Source organism: Globicephala melas, chromosome 1 (genome assembly GCF_963455315.2).
Source record: "Globicephala melas chromosome 1, mGloMel1.2, whole genome shotgun sequence".
Lineage (NCBI taxonomy): Eukaryota > Metazoa > Chordata > Mammalia > Artiodactyla > Delphinidae > Globicephala > Globicephala melas.
In genome coordinates this window covers 87,876,736-87,901,616 of record NC_083314.1, presented here as the reverse complement: position 1 = coordinate 87,901,616, position 24,881 = coordinate 87,876,736, and the positions used below count along the sequence as shown (strand labels likewise).

Below are 24,881 nucleotides of genomic sequence, written 5' to 3'. Positions count from 1 at the left end.
GCGGGCTTCAGTAGTTGTGGTGTGTGGGCTCAGTAGTTGTGGCGCACGGGATCAGTAGTTGTGGCGCACGGGATCAGTAGTTGTGGCGCACAGGCTTTGTTGCTCCGCGGCATGTGGGATCCTCCCAGACCAGGGCTCAAACCTGCATCCCCTGCACTGGCAGGCAGACTCCCAACAACTGAGCCACCAGGGAAGCCCCTCTACTTAGGTATCTTTTAAAAAATGCATATGATATAACTTAAATGTGGAATCTAAAGAACTGATACAAAGGAACTTATTTACAAAACAGACTCACAGACATAGAAAACAAATTTATGGTTACCAAAGGGGAAGGGGGCAGGGACAAATTAGGGATTGGGGATTAACAGATACAGACTACTGTATGTAAAATATGTTAAAAAGGTCCTACCGTATAGCACAGGGAACTATATTCAATATCTTGTAATAACCTATGATGGAAGAGAATCTGAAACAGAATATACATATTTCTCTGAATCACTTTGCTGTATACCTGAAACATTGTAAACCAACTATACCTCAAAAAAATTGGGGGGAAATGCATATTAAAAGTTACAAAGAAAAGAATTCGGCTGTTGTGTGGAGAATGGATTGCAGGGGACAAGAGTGGAAGCAAAGAGACCAATCAGGAGGCCTTGGCAGTCATCCCAAAAGAGGAGAGAGGTGATGGTGGCTTAGAGTAGCGTGGTAGGGTTGGGGTAGAGATGGGAATAAAGATAGAGATTTCACAGATAGACCCAACAGAGCTTGCAAGTTGGATGTGAAGGATAGGTAGCAGCCTGGGTAAGACTAATAAGAAAGTGACACTGGGGACGATGCGGGAGCTCGTTTTTCCACCCCAGGTCTTTCATTCTCAAACTAATCCCCACTAGATTGGGGATGGAGAAATGGGGAACTAAGGCTCTTTTGATTACTCATGTCACAGGTCAATTTTTTGTTCTTGGCTTTGGGGCTGGGCTGAGCCCAAGTTAGCAGTACAACTGTAGGGAGCTAGCAAAGAGGCAGGGAGAACTGGAAGACCGGCTGAAAAGTTTGGAACAGCTGCAAATTCTGTAATTCTACAAGGCAATTGGAAGAAATCACTTCCCATTAGAAGTTGTGGTCCTAAACTTCCGGGAAAATCCTTGGTTTATCTTCTCCTGGATGAAATGGTTTTTTCCATACTAGGCCATCCCATAATGCATTTCAGCAGTGGAACCCAGAAACACAGACCTCAAATCTACTCTTGGTGAGATCAACTGTGCAAACACCCGTTTCGCCGCTAGAACCACTGTGTCAGCATTTGGGAGCTTTAATACAGCCACAAGTACTGGTGCCAGTGAAGGGACTCCTGACTGCCTGTGATCTGTTCAGAGGCAAAGCTATTTGTTGGTAGCTCTTTGTTTTTGGTGTCACCATTTTCTTTTTCCTTTCTGTACAGCTGGTAAGACAAATGGAGATGTGCGTCTGTCACTGTGGATCTATCAACGGTTTGGATTTTCCGGATATAATCTTGTTTAATGGAGCCAGGTCTTTTTCTGCCTGAGTTTTTTTCCCTGTGTGTAAAGCATTTTTTGTTGTTGTTGTCGCTAAAGTGCTCTGATGTCCTGGCACTAAAACACAAAACATACACACACACACACACACACACACACACACAGTGCTTTTACTGCTCGTCAAGAATGGAGGCTCTGAATGGTGCTTGGAATGCAGTTGGGACAGCGCTGTGTGAGACGAGCAGACCTCATCCCTCATAGGTGGCTGCTGCCTTGCCTGTTTTGTATTCTGTCATCCTCCCTGATCCTGCGTCTGCTCGGTCTACCCTGTCATGTTGTTCTCTAGAAAATCAGGTCACCCTGTACCTAACTTTCCCCTGGTCCATGACTTTTAGCCACTTATTGGGCTTGTTGTGCTGTATCTAATCCTTGCTCAGCCTAGCCATGTGCGCTGCCATTAGAGAACATGACAAATCATCGCTTAAGGACCATAATATCCACTCTAATGGTTAGAACACAAGGTTGCCCTCTCCCTTGTGTCCAAGCAGCAGTTGTAAGCTCTTGGAATAGGTCCGTCATTGCCTTCTTAACAAATACAGTGTCTTCTGAGTTGGGGTCTCAAATCTCACTCCTCAGAGCATAGTTTTCTTTAGTTTTTTATTTTTATTTTTTAAAATTAATTAATTAATTATTTTAAATTTTTGGCTGAGTTGGGTCTTCGTTGCTGCGCATGGGCTTTCTCTTTGATGCGGTGCGCGGGCTTCTCATTGCAGTGGCTTCTCTTGTCGCGGAGCACAGGTTCTAGGGACGTGGGCTTCAGTAGCTGTGGCACGTGGGCTCAGCAGTTGTGGCTCGCAGGCTCTAGAGTGCAGGCTCAGTAGTTGTGGCACATGGGCTTAGTTGCTCTATGGCATGTGGGATCTTCCCGGACCAGGGCTCAAACCTGCGTCCCCTGCATTGGCAGGATTCTTAACCACTGTGCCACCGGGGAAGTCCCAGCATAGTTTTCTTTAGAATATGCTCATTCATGTGCTTTCTCTGCTACCAGAGTTTGGCACCTGCTCCCCAGCTGTCACTTATGGATTTCTCCAGTAGGAACCTTCCCTAACCACTTGCCATCAGGCAAGTCACTTAGTATATTTGAATCATATATCCTTCTTAGGTAAATAAGAGTAACATTCCTCCCGTCCTTCTTTCTTGGCATTGTGCCAGGGCTGGGGGCGTGGGGGGGGTGCTGGGATTATCCGATGAGACACAACTTGTGAATATCCTTTACAAAATATAAGACGCTGCATGAAAGTTAGCAGTCATTGTAATAACCAAGAAGCGTCTCTAAGTGGTGGGAGGTATATATACAGCAATAGCTAAGCGTGTCTCTTTTATTCAACACACCTGTATTGAGTATGTGCCAAGTACCGTGATCAATAAGACACAGTCCCTGCATTAGGAACTTAAAGTCTTGTGTTATGGACAGACAAGAAAACAGATGCTTACAATTCAGAGAGATAAGAACTATGGTAATACTAAGTCCCGTATGGGAGTGCACAGAAAACACATCTACCCTAGACTAAGAGACCTCCGAGAAGACCTCCTGGAAGAGGTGTGGGGCATGAGCAAAGCTGAGCCAAAAGAGAGACTGGAAGACGGAGGCCTCTGGGGACTGTAAGTTGTTCAGTATGGCTCTAAGAGTGAAGTCCAGAGGTAAGGCTGAAGAGACAGGCAGAACTAGATTATGGGGTGCGGGGGGGTTGGAACATTGAGGCACTACTGAAAGGTTTTAAGAGTGACACTCAGATATGTCTAAAAGCCACATGAGGAATATTTTGGAAAGAGGGAAGACTGAATGGGGAAGATCAGTTAAAAGGCTACAGGGATAAACTAGTTAAGAGATTACAGTAGCATTCTCTAAGCTAATGCTGGAGGGTTGAAAAGAAGTAGATGGATTCAAGAGATATTTGGGAGGTAAAAATCAATAAAATTTGATGTTTAATTAGATATGAGGCTTGGAGTAGAAGAGATAGTGAAGGGTAACGCCCTTATTTCCAGTTTGACGAACTGTATGGATGGTGGTGTCATTTACTCAGCTCAAGATCATGGAAGGAGAAGGGTGGCCATAGAGAAAGATGATAATTTCAGTTTGGGCTGTGACTCATTTTCAGGGCTTAGGGAGTCCATGTAGAGATAGACATAGTATTTGGCTATTCTGATATTTATTTCATGATGCTTGACTGCTCATAACTGCAGGAAGGGACAGAATTACAGAGTACATTGTTCTTACGTGACTGCCCATGCTGGCTCCACATAGAACTGATGGCAGACACTGGCTGACCAGCAACTGTTTGTGTGTGGTCTGGCTCAAACAAATGAGTGATACCAATTAGATTCCGTCTCTGGAGAGTTTCAACGAAGCCACTGAATACTGCCAGTCATTAAGGGACATGGGTGTTGGAAGGTCTTATAGAATCAGGGGCTGTGGTAGCAGTCACTGGGGCCATAAGTATGTGGCTGAGAGGGCAGCAAGTTGGTCCCCCATTGTCTTCCTGAAAGGCCTGAAAAGACAGGAGGATGGAATAGACACAGACTGATGAACAACTGGGTGACCACGTCACCACTTCTGAGAGAGAAAGACAGAGACAGAGAAAGAGAAGATGTCTGGTTTATTTTCTAATTTTTACTTCCAGTTTCCTTGAGCCTGGCTGTCCTTGTTCTTTCTATCCCTTAATCTCTCTCTCTCTCTCTCTCTCTCTCTCTCTCTATATATATATATATATATATATATATGGATATATACACACACATACACACTCATATATATCCACACATACATGTACGCACACATACATACACACGTATATATACATATATATGTTTAAGTGTTACATAAACATATTCAAAATTTTTTACTTTAGTTCTTTTAAAAGTGTGCAACCAGAAAAGTTGTAATTAGGATGGAAATTGGTACCAGGAGTGGGATTTCAAGTGCTAGAGCCTTAAGACTTGAGACCAGCTATGGTATCATTGGAATGAGACATAATAAAAAACTTTCATTATAGGATAGGAAGTTTGCAGTCTGTGATTTTTGGTGGAAAAACACTAATTAAGTTGTCACCTGCTATCCCTTGAGACCCAGACCATAGGCACACCAAAGGTGAAACTTTGGGAGGCTTGAGGCCTGAATGTAAGGATAATGAAGTAGATTACTTATTGCTTGAAACCTTAGATAAGGGCCAACAGCAAAGAGACAAGTTTCTGTCCAGAATACCTGTCTATGAGCAAATAAGAAAAACAGGGTGATTATGTAATTCTGGTGCAGGAAGCCCATTTTGCCTGTAGCTGGAGCTGTCTGATTACTTAGAACCAAGTCCAAAAACCAGTGGGCCCTGCCAAAGTTTGGTCTGGTCCTAATTTTCTGTCTCATTGAGTTTCTAGTGCCAAAGTTAAAAACTCTGATAGACAAAGATGGATGTTCAGGCCACGGGGAAACAATTATTTGGGAGGAGAAAGGGTTGCTGGAGAAGATGACACACCCCACAAGCTCCTCCTAGGTATTTCTCACTCTGCCTTCCCCAAGAAGAACCCTCCCACCGAGAGGCAAGTCTCACAGTCAGAGTTGGAATTTGGATAAGGAAAGACAGGTTAGGAAAGACGAACCAAGTGTTTTTCAGCTACATCCCTTCTGTACCATGTGGCATCAGCCATTAAGGGAAGGACAGTCAGATTGAAGAAGCTAATCCTGGCTTCTAAACAACAGATTTGTGGACCTGGTCCTCAGGATTCATTTGGGCTGTGAAGGATAGGCAGCCTCCCAAGGACATTGGCCTTTCTGTGCCAGCTAGGGGTTCCCTGTTGCTTTGGGATCTGATATATGCTTGGACCAGGAGCCACTGTATGATTCTTGTCCTAGAGATTTCTTTCTTTCCTCTATTTGTCAAAGTGAATGATTTTCCCCCCTGCTGTCCTCCTGTTTTTTCCTCCATTGTTGGATATCAGGGGAATGGCAGAGGTTGCATTTACCATTTAGCTCACAGATTGCAAGAAAGCGAGCAGTCATACTTGGACAGGATCTCACAGAAATAGAAGAGGAATAGACAGAGACTGAATGTTGTGGACTCTGGGGCAAGCAAGCAATCTCTGAGATGGCCTTAGGATACTCACCAACTCTGGATGAGGAGCAGAATGTGACTGTGACTTCCTGGTGTTTCTGTTGGGGAGGTGTATGATTTGTAGCTGTAAATGTGATCAAGTTAGGTGAGAGTGTCTTTGGAAATGTTTGAAGAGGGAAAAGTTCTGTGTGCCAGGCAGGGAAGCAGAAGAATGAAATTGACAGGCCTTCATTACTTGTCCTGTCCAGTGATGCTAGAGGGACAACTCTATCTATTGCATGATTGCCTCCCTCTATCGTGTCACAGCTCTTGGACCCGTGATGGACACCTAACCCCGGGCATCCAATCCTATGACTTCTGTTGTCTGGATTGAGTGGATAGAATCATCCAAGCAGACTCTTTCTTCCAACACTTGCACAAGGATTCATGGAATCTATTGCCATTTGGAGTGGGCTCTGGAGTTGGGTCCTATGCACTTGGGGGTTAATGTGTAGGCAGAGGAAGGTGATGGGGTGTGAGATGATAGCAGAGCAGACCCTGGAGGGTGGGGAGACAGAATTGCTGCTTCTGTTCCTAATGGGTTTCTCCTGATTTCAATTCCAGATCCTCTCATATCTGGCAGTGTTTTATTTTCTGTCATTGGAGTTCATTGGACTTCTGCTTACTTTAAATCCCAAACTGTAGCAGAAATCTAGAGTTCAGGAGAGAGATCTGGGTGGAGATATGGTTTTGGGGCCCATCCACATTTCCATGGAATCAAGACCCTGAGAGTAGATGAAATCACCTAAGGAAGGTATAGAGGGAAACAGAAAATGTTGCTTTTTTGATCATTTTAAATACTTTACATGCTTTAAAAGACACTAAGTCCTGGTGTATATGATTTTACTTTCCCGTCTAAATAACTCTGTGAAGTAGCCATTATTATTAACCTATTTTTACAACTAAGGAAAGGTGATAATGAGGGTTGAATCACTTTGCCCAGGTCACACTGCCTATAGCAATAGCAGCGATGGGCCCTGTCTTCTGACTGATCCATTTTTAATCCCCCGATAGGAACAGGTAGGGATCCACGGAGCCAAGCTATTTGCTCTGGGTGGGAATCTGGGGGCATCGTTCTCCCCTTGAGGTGGACACCACTTTGTAACTCTAAGAACCAGCATCGCATGCTATTTGCAGAGAACTTGTCAAGGGAGTAAATGAAATGAGGGGCGTCATGATCCCCATGACGAGCCTGCTGGTCTCCAGAGCCTTTAAGGAAGACAACTGATGCCCCATCATCGCAGCAGGGAGGGACTTGTGCTCCAGAGTTATCCCTCCCTGGGACTTCCCTGGCGGGCCAGTGGATAAGACTGTGTGCTCCCACTGCAGGGGGCACGGGTTGGCTCCCTGGTCGGGGAAATAAGATCCCACACACACACAAAAATGACAAACCTATCCCTCCCAAGGTCAATTCCCAGTCCCTCTGAGATGTGTTTAATGCCCCCAAATTTTACTAGTTGGGGGTGGGTGATGGGGGGAGATGGTAAATGGTATTTTTTGGACAGAGGGTTAGTTTGGGAAATGCTGAGTTGAATAAACATAGAGATTTCTTTACCACACTTCTCAGAGCGTTAGATGTGTTAATGTGCATCTCCCCAAGGAGCATATTATGGAAAGAATTTCCTAAACCTACTGGACCCCAGAACGCTTCCGAATGTGGCTGTGATCTGATGGGGGAGGGAGAGATACTGCGGAGGTGGGAGGCCGGAGGCTCAAACACACCTCCTGGGTAAGCAACCACCCCTCTCTATTTGCAAGCTACTGGCCTGGACGGGAACTCTCCCGACTGATAAGTGTGTGTGTGTGTGTGTGTGTGTGTGTGTGTGTGTGTGTGTGTGTGTGTGTGTGTGTGTGTGTGTGTGTGTGTGTGTGTGTGTGTGTGTGTGTGTGTGTTTAGCAAGTGTGTATTTGTGTCTATGCACCCGCAAGCAGACAGAGTTCCTGGCCATCAGCTCAAAGGCAGGAACCAGATTGATTTTTATCACTTAGCCCTTAAGGTCTTTCATCTCCTAATATTTGCTCAGGTCCCTTTGAGCTTTGAGGACTCCCTGTTAAATAAGGCACAGACTGCCTCACATGGTGGTGTGTGTGTGTGTGTGTGTGTGTGTGTGTCTCCAGTTGGTTGGAACAGGGCAGGGCAGGGTGGGAGAGCTCATTATCATTCTTATCAAAGTTGGCTTATTATATCGTTTTTTCCAATAGCTACTTTCTACTAAAATTATATTTTCACCATGATGTTTGTGATCTCATGAATTCTGTTTTTGAAAGTGCTCATTATAAAACCTTTCAATGCATATTTATTATATGTTTTAATAAAATCCTAATAAGTAAAAAAAAAAGAAAAGAAAGTCTAGGAAGGAGACAAGGCAAGATAAGAGGACACTTGGGCCCTTGCTGCTGGCCCTGACCCCTTGGGGGCCCTCTCTTTGGCCTGCCCTACCTACTGAGGATGGGTTGGAGGAGTCTTGCAGGGAACTTCTCTCAAATTGACACCCTCTGTTTATTTTTGCACCCCTAATTACCCTTTCAACTTGCCCTGGTTTATTTTTAGAGGTTTCCCATCCCCCTCATTAACAGTTCATAAAGCTCCTGTCTCACATTTCTACCATTTATACCCTTAATTAAACACCATGGCCTTTGTTATCTCTGAACACTCGCCTTGTTAGAATTTAAATGGAAAGACTCCCAGCTTTGGCCTTACTGATTTGAAGCATTCCCTCCCCTTCCTACAACCCTTTTGTGTGCCCTGGGGTTGTCGAGAGCGCTGTCTCCCCGGGGTTTTCTCTGTTGCCTTTTGGTTATTCTTTTTCATAATCAAGGACTGAGCATGTAGAAGAAGAAGGTTTGAGACTCTGGGTGTTCTGTCTTGTGTTTTGGTTTTGTTTCGTTGATTTTTTTTTTTTTGGCACCCTTGGCCTCCTTCCTCTACCTCTGCCTGAAATTATGAGGAAAGAGGTTGGTTGGGATCTTTTCAAGCTTTGCCATCCAATGTGTAAACAGAACAGCGATGCTTAATTAAATGCACACCAGGACTCAGATCCCTGATCTTACACCTGCTGATCCTCCCGTCTCATCAGGAAGGTGTTGCCTAATTACCTTTTCCTGCTGGCCCAGTTTATATTCAAAGCCTCTTAGTGGGAATGGCCAAAGTATTGAAAGCATCTATCATCAGAGGCATAGATTCCAGGTACCACTTTGCAGAGGAAAGAAGGCTGACGTGGGACAGGAGCAGCGCTTTGTCTGGTGACACTCGGTGGCACGGGTCCAGGTTTCTAGGGCAGAAAAGAAGATGCTTCCTGGGCGGTGTTTGGGGACCTGTGGAGGAGCCAGCACTTTGGGCAAGCAGCCAGTGGCCTGTCCTTCATGGCTCGGGCCCAATTTGCCTTGTGGAGCTCACAGCCTTCCCGGCAAGAGACAAACCTGTTGTCCATGCTGATGACTCAGGGGTGCAGGCTGTGACGGTGCCCCCGCCCGCTAGAAGCAGGACAGAGTAGTTAGGGTCAGACTTTTCCAGGTTTTATTCTCAGCTCTTCCCCTTGGCCTTAGACAAGTGACTTGACATCTCTTACTTGTTTCCTCATCTGTATAATGAGATAATACTAATTGTACCTACCTCCCTGTATTGATGTCAGAATTAATCAGGTAATGCAGGTAAAGAAACTGGCATGGTGACTGGCACATCAGAACTATTTAACCGATAATAGCTGCTAGCATTAGTATTAGTATTGTTGGAAGGTAGTGGCCATGTGGTCCTCAGTGGCCATTCTGGACCACGGGGCAGTGGGGATACTTAGAGAACCTTCCACAGATGTATTCTCTTTAGCCCGTTTCTCCCAGAAATTATCCTGTGTTCTGTGGATGGTGTAGGATAATTCTGAGTCATGGTGATGACGTTGATTCTAGTGTGTAGGAGAGGTTATCTACTCATTCATTCACATGCCAGCTTAGCCAACAGACGTTTATCAAGCATCTACTATGCAAGGTGCAGTGGGGACATCAGCTCTCAAGCAGGCTCTACTCTGATGGGAAGACCCTAACTATGACATACATCAGAATGAAACGTATTCTAGGAAGGAGATACAAAAGTTGGACTTAGAGGCACAGAGAAAAAGAAGCTGTTAATTTTGACCTGGGAGGTGCAGAACTCAGGGATGGTGGAGGAGGGACATTTGAGCAACAACATGAAGGACAAAAAAGGTTTCAAAGGGGCTTCCCTGGTGGCGCAGTGGTTGAGAGTCCGCCTGCCGATGCAGGGGATGCGGGTTCGTGCCCCGGTCCGGGAGGATCCCGCATGCCGTGGAGCAGCTGGGTCCGTGAGCCATGGCCGCTGAGCCTGCGCGTCCGGAGCCTGTGCTCCGCAACGGGAGAGGCCACGACAGTGAGAGGCCCGCGTACCACAAAAAAAAAAAAAAAAGGTTTCAAGGCGAAGGAGGAAGGGAAGAACACTCCAGGATGAGGGAACAGCATTAGCAAAGTCATGGCGAAGTGGAGATCCATAGTTGTTTAGGAAACGCAGCCTGTGTGGAGAGAGGGGAACATGGCACTGGACTTGAATGCTCCGGTAGGGAGTCTGAAGGAATGGGAGCGGGTGGCCAAAGAGACGTGACATCAGATCTTTGTTTCAGAGAGATAGCTAACTGGGACTGTGTGAAGGTGGGTTTGCTCCCAACATTTCACCACGAGGAAACCCCTTTCCTTAATTTACCTCCATAGATCTCACAGTTTGATTTGGGCCATTTAACAAATTCTGTTTATTAACATCTGTGAGGCTGTATTGAGGTAAATGTACAGTTTCTAGTAGTTCCTTTAAATATTGAAGATCCATAGATAATCTGAAAGTGCCGGGTTGGGGACCAAGGGCATCGAGAGAGGTCAAAGAGCAGAGATCTGCAGACCCCTTAGTAAATGCCCACAGTCTCCTGGGCCAAAGTCGGGGGACTGAGCTTAGGCAGGGCTGTGCTTTCCAAAAGGCAGGGATAGGTGGGAGACAGTCTGTGGGTGCAATGGACAGGACCTGTGAGGGAGTGGGGCAGAGGAGAGGGAGGAAAAGAAAGAAGGTGATTCAGAGGCCCTGGGCCTGGGGATGAGACCATCAGTGGTGCATTAACCAAGGGAGGGGGCAGACTCCAAGGGAGGAGTCAGCAGAGAGTGGGATACAGAGTTTGAGGGGCCTACAGTCATCCACATGGAGTTCTCCAGCAGGAGGTTGGGAGCTTGGGGGGCATCTCAAGACATTTTCTCATGGGCAGAAAAACTGGGGCTCTGTTGACCTTCTATCCTCAGGCTCAATGCATGGGATCAGCGGGTGGGACTAGCGATCCTAGGCCTCCACCTTACCTTTTTTTTTTAACATCTTCACTGGAGTATAATTGATTTACGTTGTTGTGTTAGTTTCTGCTGTATAACAAAGTGAATCAGCTATACGTATACATATATCCCCATATCTCCTCCCTCTTGCGTCTCCCTCCCACCCTCCCTATCCCACCCTTCTAGGTGGTCACAAAGCACCGAGCTGATCTCCCTGTGCTATGTGGCTGCTTCCCACTAGCTATCTATTTTACCTTTGGTAGTGTATATATGTCCATGCCACTCTCTCACTTCGTCCCAGCTTACCCTTCCCCCTCCCTGTGTCCTCAGGTCCATTCTCTACATCTGCATCTTTATTACTGCCCTGCCCCTAGGTTCTTCAGAACCTTTTGTTTTTTTTTAGATTCCATATATATGTGTTAGCACACGGTATTTGTTTTTCTCTTTCTGACTTACTCCACTCTGTGTGACAGACTCTAGGTCCATCCACCTCACTACAAATAACTCAGTTTCGTTTCTTTTTATGGCTGAGTAATATTCCACTGTATATATGTGCCACATCTTCTTTATCCATTCATCCTATGATGGACACTTAGGTTGCTTCCATGTCCTGGCTATTGTAAATAGAGCTGCAGTGAACATTGTGCTACATGACTCCTTTTGAAATATTCCACCTTATCTTTTAACGTATGCTCCAATCAATCCCTGATCACATAGAGTCTACTTCCTAAAATTCTCCTGTACCTGTCCCTTGGAGCCTAGGCAATGCTTGTTGACTATCAGAAGGCAAAGATTGGGTTAGGAAGCAGGGTGGACGGAGGGGCTCTGGATGGCACTCTGCCACCACCTCCTGTGTCCGTGCCCAGCCTGTGGTCAGCCTGATTTAGAGCAGATGCTCTCAGTCATGATCAACCTCTCTGTCTCTGCTTTTGCTCTGTGGTGACAGAGCAAGGGTGTGGAATAGGAAGCAGATGGCTTGCCCTGCTGTACTTGGGACTGAATTGCAATATTGGTGGTGGGGGCACTGGGCAGAGTTTCCAGAGTGGGTACTTTTGCTGCTAACACCCCTTCCTGTTCAGGTTGACAGTGTGCTGCCCTTGGGGCTGCCAGACAGATACATGGTGGGGGGCATAATCCCACCCCAAGATTTCCCATGAATGCGGCCCTCTGTGACTGCCCACTGTGTGGAATTCAGGAATTCAGAGCACAATCACCCTATGAGGTGGGTCTGGGTCAGGGTCTTCTTGATTAGGAACAGCTGTCCCACGCCAGGTAAAGCCAATCTCTAATTCTGGGACCAAACGGTCCTCCGTGCACGGGCTCGGACTTTACCAGCATCAGGATCATCCGCCAGCTTGTTGGAATACAGATTCCTAGGCTCCACCCCAGGTCTGGTGCATCAGAATCCCTGTGATAATGATTTACATTTTTAGCAAGGTTTCCAGGTGGTTCGAATGCACAGTAAAGTTTGAGAGCCACTGCTGGAGACCATCCGTATTACCATGACGCTTGGTTTTCTAGAAACTGTTTCCTGAACCACACGCTTGTGTTCTGAATCTGGGTACTTGACTCTGGTCTAGGCTCGTGTGTCCTCTAGCTTCTGGCCGTAGGTGCTTCCTCTCTTGCAGGCCCACCATGATGGGGCGCCTGGACATGCAGGGCAGCAGGGGGAGCTGGACAAGAAAAAGGGTCCGATCGTGTTCACTGATGTGGGGAGAGCTGGGAGTCGAGGATCAAACCAGCAGGATAATGCTGAACTTCACAGACAGCCGAGGGAGAAGTTTGCTTTGGGAAATCCTGGGTTTATGCTGCAGCAGGAGGGCCTTGTCTGTGGCAGGTGGCAGTTTGGGTCTGGTGCTCCAAGGGTCATGGGCTCTGGGATGTGGACCAGCATCGGCACGGAGGTGGTAGGTGACGTGGAGTTGGCGGTGGGTGAAATTGTCCAGGGAGAGGGTGGAGAGGTGGAGAGATGCCAAGCACTGGGCCTGGGGGCCTTCTCCCTTCTAGGGATGTTGGTATAAGAGTTGGGATGGATGCAAAACAGGATCCTATGAAGGAGACCAGAGTCAGGTAAGGGGAGAACCTCAAGGAGGGAGAGCTGATGGTGCAGGAGGCACTCCATCCAGGAGCCACAGAGATGGAGTGGGAACACTTGCTTTAACAAGCCATTGGCTCTGCGTACTGGCGAGGAGACAGTGGAGGCGAGTGTTCACGAGCTTTGGCTCTGCTCTAAGTGGGGTACACTTGGGCGGTGGAGCACCTGTGCGTTTGGCTTCCCTGAGGGGCTGGCATGGACTCTCGCACAAGCGGGCTGCAACAGGGCAGTAGAAGGGGAGCCCCTCCTCTGACATGTCACCGTGTCCTCCCTGTGCAACTGGGCTTGGCCAAGGCTGAGCTGTTAACCGCTTGCCCCGTGCTGGCTTCCCATGCCCTGCTCCCCAGGCAGTCTAGAACACCATGGCCCTCCTCTGCTCCTCGAGCCAGAAACTGCACTCTGCTAAATGAGCTGGACTTGCTGGAACTTTCTCGTCCGCCTAGGCCACTTAAACTTCCAAATTGGTTGAACACCAGCTGGTTTTCCGTTTGGGTTTGAGTTGCCCCTCCTCCTTGCACCTCGGCGGCAGCCGGTGAGGTCGAAGAGACTGGCCGCTCAGCTGTGGCTGAATGTGGGGAAGCTCACTCCGGGGGGCAGGCATGGAGTTGGGGATGAAAACTGATCCGTGCCACTTGGCTTCACGTTTTTCTCCCCAAAGTGAAAACCCAGCTGGCTCGTTCTCCCTGGTTTGCTTCTGAAGCTGTATCCGGTATTTATAGAGGACCGAACCAAGGGCCAATCAGCTCGGAATGGAAATTCCTGAGCCTGGAGTTCTCTGGAGCAACCGGCTCTTGGCTTTCTCTCTCCCTGGAGTTCAGCTGAGGTTTTCTCTTGAAAACTTTCAAGTTCTGAGAAGTTTGAGGAGGCACAAATGGAGGATGGACATGACAACACACTGTCTTCTCTTGGTGTGGACACCCTGTGTGCTTTTGGGGGTTGACGGCCACGGATGGGTGAAGGGCCAGGAGAATGGATCAGTGGGGGACCCTGGGGAAACAGCTGCGGTGCCCAGCTCTCTGGGGGTGACAGGCATTGTCTACTGTTCCTGCAGCCTCTAGGACCTCCCACTTCTGAAATTATGTGCCCGTGCTGACCTACTGGCTATCAACCAGAATTGGTGGTGGTTGTTAGCACGAGCCTTCCAGCTGCAAGGAAAAGGGATTGTGAGAGATTTGACATTTAAAAAGACAGCTGCAATGAGTGAGGTATTGACTGACACATTAACTAAAGGTCACCACTTTTGTTTCTGAAATTTTCAACGTTCAGTGCTTAAGTTATTCTAAATTAATTACATAGCCACTTGATTTATTCCTTACATTCCCCCTCCCTGCTCCCTCCCACCCTCTCCAAGCTTAAGAGCAGTACATTGGCTTATCCCCTTTGTTCTCAGGTTACTCAGTTGTGAAAGTGACAGGTCTTCAAGGGAAAAGGAGAGGGTCCAGGCCGCTGTGCTGCAGTAAGCTCTCAGGATGCAGATCGAGGTGGAGCCTGACCACTGCCATCAAAGCAACTACACCCCTGTTTTACAGATGAAGGAAATGAGGCTCAGAGAGGTTACGTGATCCGCCCAGGGTAGCCTGGAGAAGCTTGAGAAGGCAGGACTTAACCCACATCTTCTGGTTCTAGGTTCTTGAGTTTTCCAGATATACTGGGGTCAGAGAGTTGAATCCACCCTCACAAGGCAAATCTGGCAGGAAACAGGTAGCTGCTGGGATTGAAAGACTGGAGAATATAGTTCTACCCCCTGCTTCATTGCCAGGGAGAGAGCCCCTGGGAGCATAAGGGCAGCTCCAGGTTCGAGACCAGGGGTTACAGGAAGAACTTCTCTGCATAGCAAGTCACATATATTTGGATCATTTGGGAAAGAAAGTTCCTGGTAATTGAAGGATGACAGTGTCTGAAGCTCGTCTGGCCCTTTGATTTCACAATCCATTTTAACTACAGTGTGTCATTGTCAGTAATTTCTCCAGGGAGATGAAAGACCATGGTATAAAGGGCCATAGCCCTTTCCGCCATGATTAGCAAGTCCTCTGTCATCTCAGGGACTCACGTTTCCAAAAACACTGAGAATTTCTAGCCACGAGTTTTCATTCCTTATTGCTCCAGACTGAAGGGGCCTCACAAACCTGACTCAGGCACAGATTGCAAGGTGAAGCCACAGAGAAAAGAACTGCTACATGTCTCAGTATGCCTGAGGCTCCTGCCCACGTTGGCGCTCTGTGTCTCTCTGGATAATTCCTGATGTGTCACCAAACTTCCCCAATCTGTGCAGAAAAAAGAGCCACCTGGGGAAAAGAGTCACATACCTCCCCACTCCTACCCCCAGGACTAATTTACCGTGAGTTACTCGTCCTCGGCTGAGATCCCTGTAGGAGGAGACTCACCACTCTGGTTCTGAAAGGAAAGAGATACAAGAAGGCAGAGCTAGCCTGTGTGCATTCCTGAGTTTCCAGGCTTCCTCTGAACCCTCTGAATTCTTCTGTCTGTCCTCTCCCATGGCAGCTCATCATCAGTTTCCCTTTTCATCCCGGCTAATGGCACAGGCTTTGTTCGGAGCGGCACATGGTAGAGTGATAAGCCCTTGACTGTGCTCAACACTGCTTTCCAGTAGAGCTGCTGAATTACTGCCTTCACTCTTCCTTGTATTGTCCAACATAGAACACATTTATGGGCTGGCTGGCTGGGGCTGGGCGTGATGGGCAGACTCCCCAAGTCTTTAGCTGTTCCTAGAGGAGTAACTGATGTAGGGAATCAAGTTAGTATGTGTGACTGAGGGTTCACAAAGAGGTCGTTGTAGGGCTGTCTCCAGGAAGGGATGAGGCTGGGCTCTCAGAGGGTACATTTGGGATGCGCCATGAAGGGGATATGCATAGATGGCTGGGGTAGGAAATCCTTCTCTAGGATGCCTTAAGTCTCTAGTATATCTCTAGCATTGCCCTTACCATATTGTAGAATAATTTTCTATTTTTGTGTCTATCTCCTCCTCTGAATTGTGAGCTCCTTGAAGAGCTATGTTTTGTTAGAAGACAGCTTGGCATCATGCTTAAGCATGTGAGCTCTGGGATTTAGATATCTGGGTTCAGCTGTGTGACCTTGGGCAAGTTTCTTAACCTCTTAGGGCTAGACGAAGAATTAAGTGATATAATGGATGTAAAGAACTTAAAACAGTGTCTGGCATATAGGAAATGTTTTGTGTTCATTAGTTATTATTAATTTGTGTGCCCTCAGCCCTAGCATGTTACCTGATATATACTAGCTGCTCAACACATGTTTGTTGAGTGAATACCTATGTGCATGCAGAAGCAGATGAGCCTTCTTCATTCATGGGAATGAGTCCAACTGAAGTTCTTGAGTGTTCTGGAACTGAGTGGGCAGGAAAGAGAAACTGGGCTATAGGGTTGAGTTTGGTCAGCAGGTTGGGAGTTGTGCCAGGACATTTGCAGTTGTGAGAGGTGACTTCTACAGAAACTTGGCAAGAGTTGAGTTTAGTGTAAAAGGTCTAGTTAGCTGGTTTGAACTCCATGACTTGGTCCTGCACCAAGGATCACAACATGTGTTTAGAAGTAGGAACCCCAGAGGTAACGATGAATTTGTGGACAGATTGTCAGCAAATGGCATTTGTGGGTAATCACAGTGTCCTTAAGAGTTGGATCTCTACCTATACTACCCAAAGCAATCTACAGATTCAATGTAATCCCCATCAAAGTCCCAATGATTTTTTTTTTTTTTTGGAACTAGATTCATCCTAAAATTCATATGGAATCTCAAGGGACCCCAAAGAGCCAAAAATAATTTTGAAAAAGGACACAGTTGGAGAATTTACACTGCCTGATTTCAAAACTTACTACAAAGCTATAGTAATCAAAGCAGTGTGGTACTCACATAAAGACAGACCTATAGACCAATGAAACAGAATAGAGAGCCCAGAAATAAATCCACACATATATTGTCAAATGATTTTCAACACAGGTGCCAAGATCATTCAATGGGGAAAAGACAGTCTTGGCAACAAATGATGTAGGAAAAAACTGGATATCCACATGATAAAAGAATGAATTTGAACCCTTACCTCACAGCCTATACAAAATTTAACTGAAAAGGGATCAAAGACCTAAGTATGAGAGGTAAAACTATAAAACTCTTAGAAGAAAACACTGGGGGAAATCATCATGGTATTGGATTTGGCAATGATTTCTTGAGTATGACACCAAAAGCACAGGTAACAAAAGAAAAACTAGAAAAGTTGGATGACATCAAAATTAAAAACTTTTGTTCATCAAAGGACATGATCAACAGAGTAAAATGGCAGCCCACAAAATGGGAGACAATATTTGCAAATCATAAATCTGATAAGGGGTTAATATCTAGAATACATAAAGAACTCTTAAAACTTAATAAGGGCAACAGCAAAAATTCAAAAATAAGCAAAGGACTTGAATAGACATTTTTCCAATGAAGATATACAGAGGGCCAATAAGCACATGAAAAGATACTCAGTGTTACTAATCATTAGGAAAATGCAAATCAAAACCACAACAAGATACCACTTCATACCTATTAGGATGCCTACCATCAAAAAATCAAACAATAACAATTATTGGTGAGGATATAGAGAAATTAGAATCTTTGTACACTGCTTGTGGGAATGTAAAATGGTGCAGCTGCTATGGAAAATAGTATGATGGTTCCTCAAAGTATTAAAAATGGAATTACCGTGATACAGCAATTCCACTTCTGGGTATATGCCCCCTCAAAATTGAAATCAAATCAAGGACACGAAGAGACACTTGTGCACCTACGTTCATAGCAGCATTATTCCAATAGCCAGAAGGTGAAATGTCCACTGTGGATGAATAGAAAGCAAAATATGGTACATACATATAATGGACTATTACTCAGCCTTAAAAAGGAAGGAAATTCTGACACGTATTATAACATGGATGAACCTTCAGGACATTATGCTAAGCGAAATAATCCAGGATGAAGAATAAACGTCATGGGAATTCCCTGGCAGTCCAGTGGTTAGGGTCCCACACTTCTACTGCAGGGGGCACAGGTTCAATCCCTGGTCAGGGAACTAAGATTGTGCAAGCTGTGTGGTGCAGCCAAAAAATAAATAAAATAAAAAAGAATAAACATCATATGATTCCACTCTCATGAGGTACCTAGAGTAGTCAAATTTACAGACAGAAAACGGAATTATGGCTGCCAGCAGCTGGAGGGAGGGAGTGGTGGGGCTGCTAAATAATGGGTGTAGAATTTCAGTTTTGCAAGATGAAAAAAGTTCTGTGGATGGATGGCAGCGATAGTTGCACAAAAATGTGAATATATTTAAAGTCACTGAGCTGTACACTTAAAGATGATTAAAATGGTAAATTTTATGATATGTATATTTTACTACAATTAAAAAAAAAAAGGCAAGAGCATAGCTGAAGTGGCAAAAAAAGAGGTGGGTCCCTGCAAATGTGGGTGAAAATAGACTAGTGAGTCAAGTTACGTTTAAGCACTTTGGATTAACTTGTTATGAAGAAGTATTTTATGAAGCCCTTGATTGATGTTTCTGTTCATTAGCATTTTCATCGATTAGCTTCACTTGGGGACACCTCCATTATTATTCACATCACTTCTGTTCTCCTTGACCTCTCAATGTTTATAGGTCCTGAAGAACATCTCTTTGAGACTCTCCTTGTATTGGCGTGGCAGCGTCAGCCTCCTGTCTTCACACCTCGTTTTGGTGTGTAAGCTTTCTATAAATTAACATCTCATGCCTGACCTCTCAGGCAAGTAGCATGTTGGACTGCAGCTGCCTGCTAGACATCCTTCCAGCATCTCAAACTCAGCTGGGCCCAAACTGGACTCATCAGTTTTTTTCTTGTTCTGCTGAGTTTCTGGTTCCCTCGGAAGGCACCATCATTCTTCTGGTGCCTCGAGTGTAAAGCCAACAGCTTTGCATCCCGTTTCCCTCTCCCTTCTTCCAGATTTGCTCAGCTGTCAGCTCTGTGGTGTTTTCCACCTGTGATCACCACATCCTGTGCATGTGCCCTTGTTTCCCTGTGCACTGCCTGTGCTAGCCCAGCCCTTGGTCCATTCTCGACTGGACCACTGCAACTGCCTGCTGGTCTCTTCGTCTCCAGTCTCTCCCAATGGGCTTGCCACAGCTGTGCGGGGGGTGCAGCTGTGACCCAGCCAGAGGAAAGCCGGGGAGAAGCCAGTCCCGTTCCCTGAGCTAGAAGATCAGACATGAGGATAGAGCTTACTTCAAAGAGGAGCAGAGCAGGACAGGACAAATCATAAAGTCCCGAGTGGCTTGTCGCTGAGAAATAGCCTGAGGAGGTAAGACTGGGTAAGTGGATGAGGTGTGGCAGCTGGGCTAAGTCTCAGATGCAGGCAAGTTTTGAAGTTCCAGGTGATCAGCCCTTTTGGGAGCAGAAGCCTAGCCTCCAATGGGGGGTGGGCAGCAAGTCTGTTTCCCAGTGGAGGCAGCTGACAAGAAGTACGCAGGGACCAGGGTAGGGGAAAGGAGCGCTTCTCGGGCAGAAGTCCAGCATTCTGTCTGGGAAGAGCAGTGCAAGCAAGGGGGCAGTGGTTCAGGGGGCTCCTTTGTCTCCCCTGGATGCAGGTGGCTTGGCAGCCCTCGGAATTCCTCAGCTCTGGGTCTTCACGTGTATGGACCCCTCAGCCTGGAATGTGCCCCCTCCTCACAACTTCCACATCCCCAACGCCTACCCATCCTTGAAAGGTCTCGATCAGGGGCCCCTTCTTCCTCGAGCTGTCACTCCATCTGCAGAGCTGTGGTATTCTTTCTTGGACTTCTGTAGCTTTTTATTTCACCTCCCTTCCTGCATTTACCACTTTCTACCTTGGACTAGAGTTACTTATGTTACCAAGTTACTAGACTAAAAAGCTTTTTGTGGGCAAGATTCAAGCCTGAGGCTAGCACAGGTGTGTGGCCCAATATATAGCCGTGTGACTCGACGTACAGTCCTTGATTTCATTCAAAAATGAATAGACCACAGTTTCCCTTTATTGGTTTCTCGGAATCAGCCCTTCAGTGGCTGTCACCCTTTACGGGTCTGTGAAGTTCACTGTGGTCCTACCAAGTCCTGATGACCAAATATTTCTACTTCTTCTTCCTCTGGGAGCTTGAACCCCTTATGTTTTGGAGGCCACATGAGTAGTTCTGGGCAATGAACTGTGAAGGAAAGTGACATATATTCCTTCTGGGCCAGAGCACTGAGGCCGGGATGAGACCCTTCCGAGTGCTCTTACCCTCGGGCGTGGCAACTGGCCATGTCTGAGATGTTGGCTGCTCTGTCATCCTGAGTTCCCCTGAATCAATCCGATGAGCAGAGCCCCGCCTTGCCGACCTGTGATGAACATATAGCATGAATAAGAAATAAGCCTTTGTTGTTTTCAGTCGCTGAAATCTGAATGTTGTTACTGCTGTATAACCCAGTCCAGCCAGCCAGATGCATTTACCCTGATGGCTGATCTGCTGTAGATGTGACTAGCACAGCGGCAGATCCTGGTGGCTGGTGGGTGACCTGATGGGAAGTCAGAAGCAAGAGGAAGCTGCATCTTTGGGCAGCAGAGTGCTTGTCTCAGCAGTTTGGCTCCCTTGGTGTCTTCTCACTGTGGAGTGCCAGTAATTCAGATGCAGATGTGCAGGAAGAGCTAGTACCTTCCACTCTCTACTCTATGGGTTGCTTTCTAAATTAATTAAAAGCTGGGGGTGAGCACAGAGGACATTCTATTAAGTTAGAATGTTTTTGTTTTTGTTTTTCTTTTAATTTTCGAGTCTGCAACAGGATTTTCTCAAGTTGCGTTTTATGAGAATTAGCAGGATTCCTCTCGCGGTAGGCGAAAGCATTGCACTTTCCCAGTATGAGTGTGTGACCCCTTCCCTAGAGAAGCTTCAGCATCTGGAGCGGCTGCTTGTTGAGCTCAACAGCTGAGAAAACAGCAGAGCCCCGTGTGCCAAATGCCCTGTGAGCTACAAACCTGACAAAACAGGTGGATTCCAGCCTTCCGGGGTACACAGGTATTCCTTGGGCAGAATAAAATATGAACAAGCCCTTCCACTGTACCTTGATTGAAGGCAAGTGGTTATCTATGTGAAACACAGATTAAAAAAAAAAGCTTTCCAGTGTCCTGTGTGTGTGCTGACTGCTAAACCTCAGGAATGTACGATGATAAGAGAAACAGGCAAGAGGAGATTTAATTGAATAAAAACTCCAGGCTGTGACAAGGGTGGGACGACACAAAGCAGTAACTAACAGCATACTTTTTTAAATGACGATGCAATTAATTGCATCCTGAGTGTAAGGGGAGGGAAGGGGAGGGGAGAAGCATTCTTCAGCCTAGAAACACTGCTCCATAAAGGGAACTTTGCACTTTCAGAAAAACATCGATGTACAAAAGGCCCTGGTTATCATGACTTCAGCGAAGCCCATATCACCAACCCAAGAAAGAGGTTACTCGTGGCAGAGGAAGCTGACAAATGAATCAACCTTGTATTTCATTTTATTCCGCAACTTGTAACCATTTTATGCTCATCTTTGAGGGAGAGAGATCAGGGTAGACAACGAAATGGGCAGAAATTCAGGTTCCATTCATGCTTTGGGTTGAGGACTAGTCTCCCCTGAGGATGCTGGAGGCGGGGGTCCAGGAGCTGAGAGCCTCCCTGGCGTGGGCTCCCCAGCCTGTAGATGTTTACTAAAACTGCCGTAGTGGGACTGGTAGCAGTCGGTCAGGGTGGTGTGGAGGCTAACCATAATCTGCTCAGGAAATGATTTTTCACAGCCACTGGGAGGCTCACTCGTGTGAGGTGGCTGCTTGGACATAAAAGGAATGCCTCAGAGCAGTGACTCTTCCATGATTCGCACTGATCCTATTCCCTTCTCAGTCCTCCCCATCTGCCTACAGGTTTGAAGACGACAGCTGGACATGTGTTTCAAGCTCACTTCTGGAAGGAACCCCTCGCACTAATTTCTGGGCTCCCTATGAGGCTGGAAAGTCAATGCCCCCTTCATAGTTACAGGACCCCCAGCACCTGCCCAATGATTGAGATGGCCATCTCGATGGGATCATTCTAGAGTCAAGAAACAGAATGAAGTTCATGGCCTGTTGGAAGTCTTGTCATGACCTTGAGTTTCTTCTTCTCTCAAGAGAACATCCAGCCGCAAGGCCACTTGACTGGGAAGGCCTGTCAGTCACAAGACTTATCTTTACACCAATGACACATTAGCCCCTAGCCTAAAGCTCAGTACAGGGTGAATTCTCAGTTTATCTCCATTGTTTTAAGATGCAAACTTCTTTTGCCACGATATCCTGTTACCTCCTGCCCAATCTGGTCATTTTTAGGACTTAGGAGACACTACCCAAAGTTATATCAGCACAGAAACCTGATAACTTGGCTTAAAACAAGGGTTACTTTATTGAATCGCTGCTCCTAAAGCATGTGACATATGTAAAGAGTGAGACACAAGGTGTGTGAACAGTTTTTACGTTCTTGACCTGCCATTGTTGAAGGAAGCGCTTCTTCAGCAGACTTCAGCAGCAGTCACACGCACAGCTCTGGAAATTGGCATTTCACAGCCACAAACTGAAGTGAAAACCCACCCACACATCTACCAGGGCTATACAGACTGAGATGGAGCAAATCAATCTAGTTCTAGGGGGTTGGTGGGAAGGCCACTATTAACTCAACAGAAATGGACGATTACAATACAGAATAGTTCAAACATTCTTTTTTCCTAAACTGAATTTGACCTACGGTAGAGATCTAAAGAAAAAAAAAAAAATCCTTCACTACCACTGAAACAAACACTAAAGTCCTTTATAATCTATAGAACTAAAGTTTAAGATGAACATTGTCCTAGCATCTAGGGGGCTGAAATAGACTTAAGCTGACTTGGTTTTAATCAAGAAGGTACTGTTCATAAAAAGACTACACCTATTCCTTGGATTTCAAAACTTCCCATTCAGAAAAGAACATTTTATGTAGTTTTTTCTTTGATCTCTTTAGGCATTTTAAACAGTTGCTTGATACTTCATGGAACTATAAAGCTAGGTATAACGCAGAAATCATTCCAGAACATATGTGCTTCCTTTTTTTTTTTTTTTTACAAGAAGGTTATTTTTGAGAACAAAGATCTTGTTTTCAAACAAATATGGTCATTAACTGTGGCGCGTCAGAAAACACAGGGCATGTTCGTTTCAACAGAATTATTCCTAAAGGAAGTGACTCAGTTCCCATGAGGAATCAAGACATGTTCAATTCACGAGGACTGGGAGAGAGGAGCCCTGCACGACCAGCTGAAGGTTCACAGATAGCTCGGAATGCTCCCAATTTCAACATGGGGCCAGGAGTCCACATCTCGGTTTATGTCACATCAGCAAAGAGCTTCTAAGAGTCGTAAGCAGTAGCCTTTGTAAAGGCTCTTCGCTGAAGCCCACTTAACAAAGTAGCCATTGCCCGTCTCCCACTTCCCTCTCCTCCGGGGTTAGGGAGTTCAGTGGAGACACAAAATTTCAGAAACTCAAACCACCTCCCCCTCAAAGACGACTATGTTACACTGTATTTAATAGAACAAATGTCAGGGCTCTCCCCTCTTTTTTTTTTTTTTTCTCTTCTTTTCTTCCTGACAGCAGATCCATAAAAAGTGAAAGAACCAGAAAAACATCACCTTGGGAGACAGAAAAGACTAAGACAGATCTGACCACACGACAATTGTCTCGGCCTTGACCTACACGGGGCAGCTAAGACTCTGGAGTGAGAGGCACTGCCCCTACCGCCGCTGCTGCACAACACTGTGTTTAGACGGTTGAACAAGTGCAAAAAGAACCCTGCTGAGTCTCGTTGGTGTGGCCCGGCCTGCGTGCAGCTCAGGGTGTCGGAGGTGGTCTCGGAGACGGGCACGAGCTCTCGCTGTCGAAGCTGGCGGCTCGGCCCTGCCACTGGGGAGAGGAGAAAAAGCCACTTACCCGTTGCCAAGGGAATGTATATTTCAACTTTTGAAGCTCATCCGGCCCATGCACTGAATTCACCTTTTCCCGGCTTTTCATAAGCTTTCGTGAATTTTGCTGTTAGCCATGCAAAGACGTAAGGAGACCAGCTTTCGAGCTTCTAGTTTGGAAGGCCTGATTTTTAGAAAAGACCTGCTGCAGAGATAATGAAAGCTTTCTCTAGCGTGTGGAATGCATGCGTGCAGGTGTGTGTGTGTGCACGTACGTGCGTGCGTGCGCGTGCGTGCACGTGCGTGCATGTGTGTTAGTTAATGAGGTGCTATGACTGGACCATTTCTGAATGCTTCAGCCATTTTTCACGCTGAAAATCGGATTTTGTTAGCAGCGAAAGAGGCCGTCTGCAGAGTATGCCCTTACGGCCAAGATCCTGCAATCATGAATTCTTAGCAGTTTGTCTGGGAGCTGTTCGTACAGCTAAAGCCCTGATCTCGCTTCAGCGCTGGGCTCTCCTCTTCAGTCTGAGTGCTTCCCGGGGGGACTTCACACTCAACTTGTGAAGAGGTGGGAGGAGATGGCAGCCCCCTGCCCTTTCGGGTGCCTCCACCTTTCTTTTCCTCCCTCTCCTGTCTCACAGGCTGCCACTCCCTCAGCCCGACTCTAACCTCTCTGTGAAGATGGTGATGTAATGAGGTGTAATGGAGTGAGGAGAGGGCTGAGGGTGGATGACCCACACTTGGACCATCGAACCCTTCTCTACATTGAAAAGCCAGGCAGAGCTGGAGCCATGTTTTCTGGACAAGGATCTGACCCTGTGAATATTCCAGAGCCGTCTGGTGACTGTATAACTTCAAAGCAAGTCAGTGTCCACTGCTCACT

At 46.4% G+C, this 24,881-nt stretch overlaps 1 protein-coding gene across 4 annotated transcripts in view; it reads right to left on the bottom strand.

Annotated features, from left to right (window-relative positions):
* Positions 1 to 23,142: 23,142 nt before the first annotated feature.
* SYT6 (synaptotagmin 6) overlaps positions 23,143 to 24,881 on the bottom strand; it is a 58,422-nt gene continuing 56,683 nt past the window's right edge. For all 4 annotated transcript variants that reach the window (XR_009564342.1, XR_009564343.1, XM_030869344.2 and 1 more), the window contains one exon: positions 23,143 to 23,996. Coding sequence is in view for 2 of the 4 variants with exons in the window: in XM_030869344.2 (XP_030725204.1) it covers positions 23,925 to 23,996 (72 nt within the window). In the remaining 2 variants the exon portion in view is untranslated. The remainder of the gene's footprint in view (positions 23,997 to 24,881) is intronic.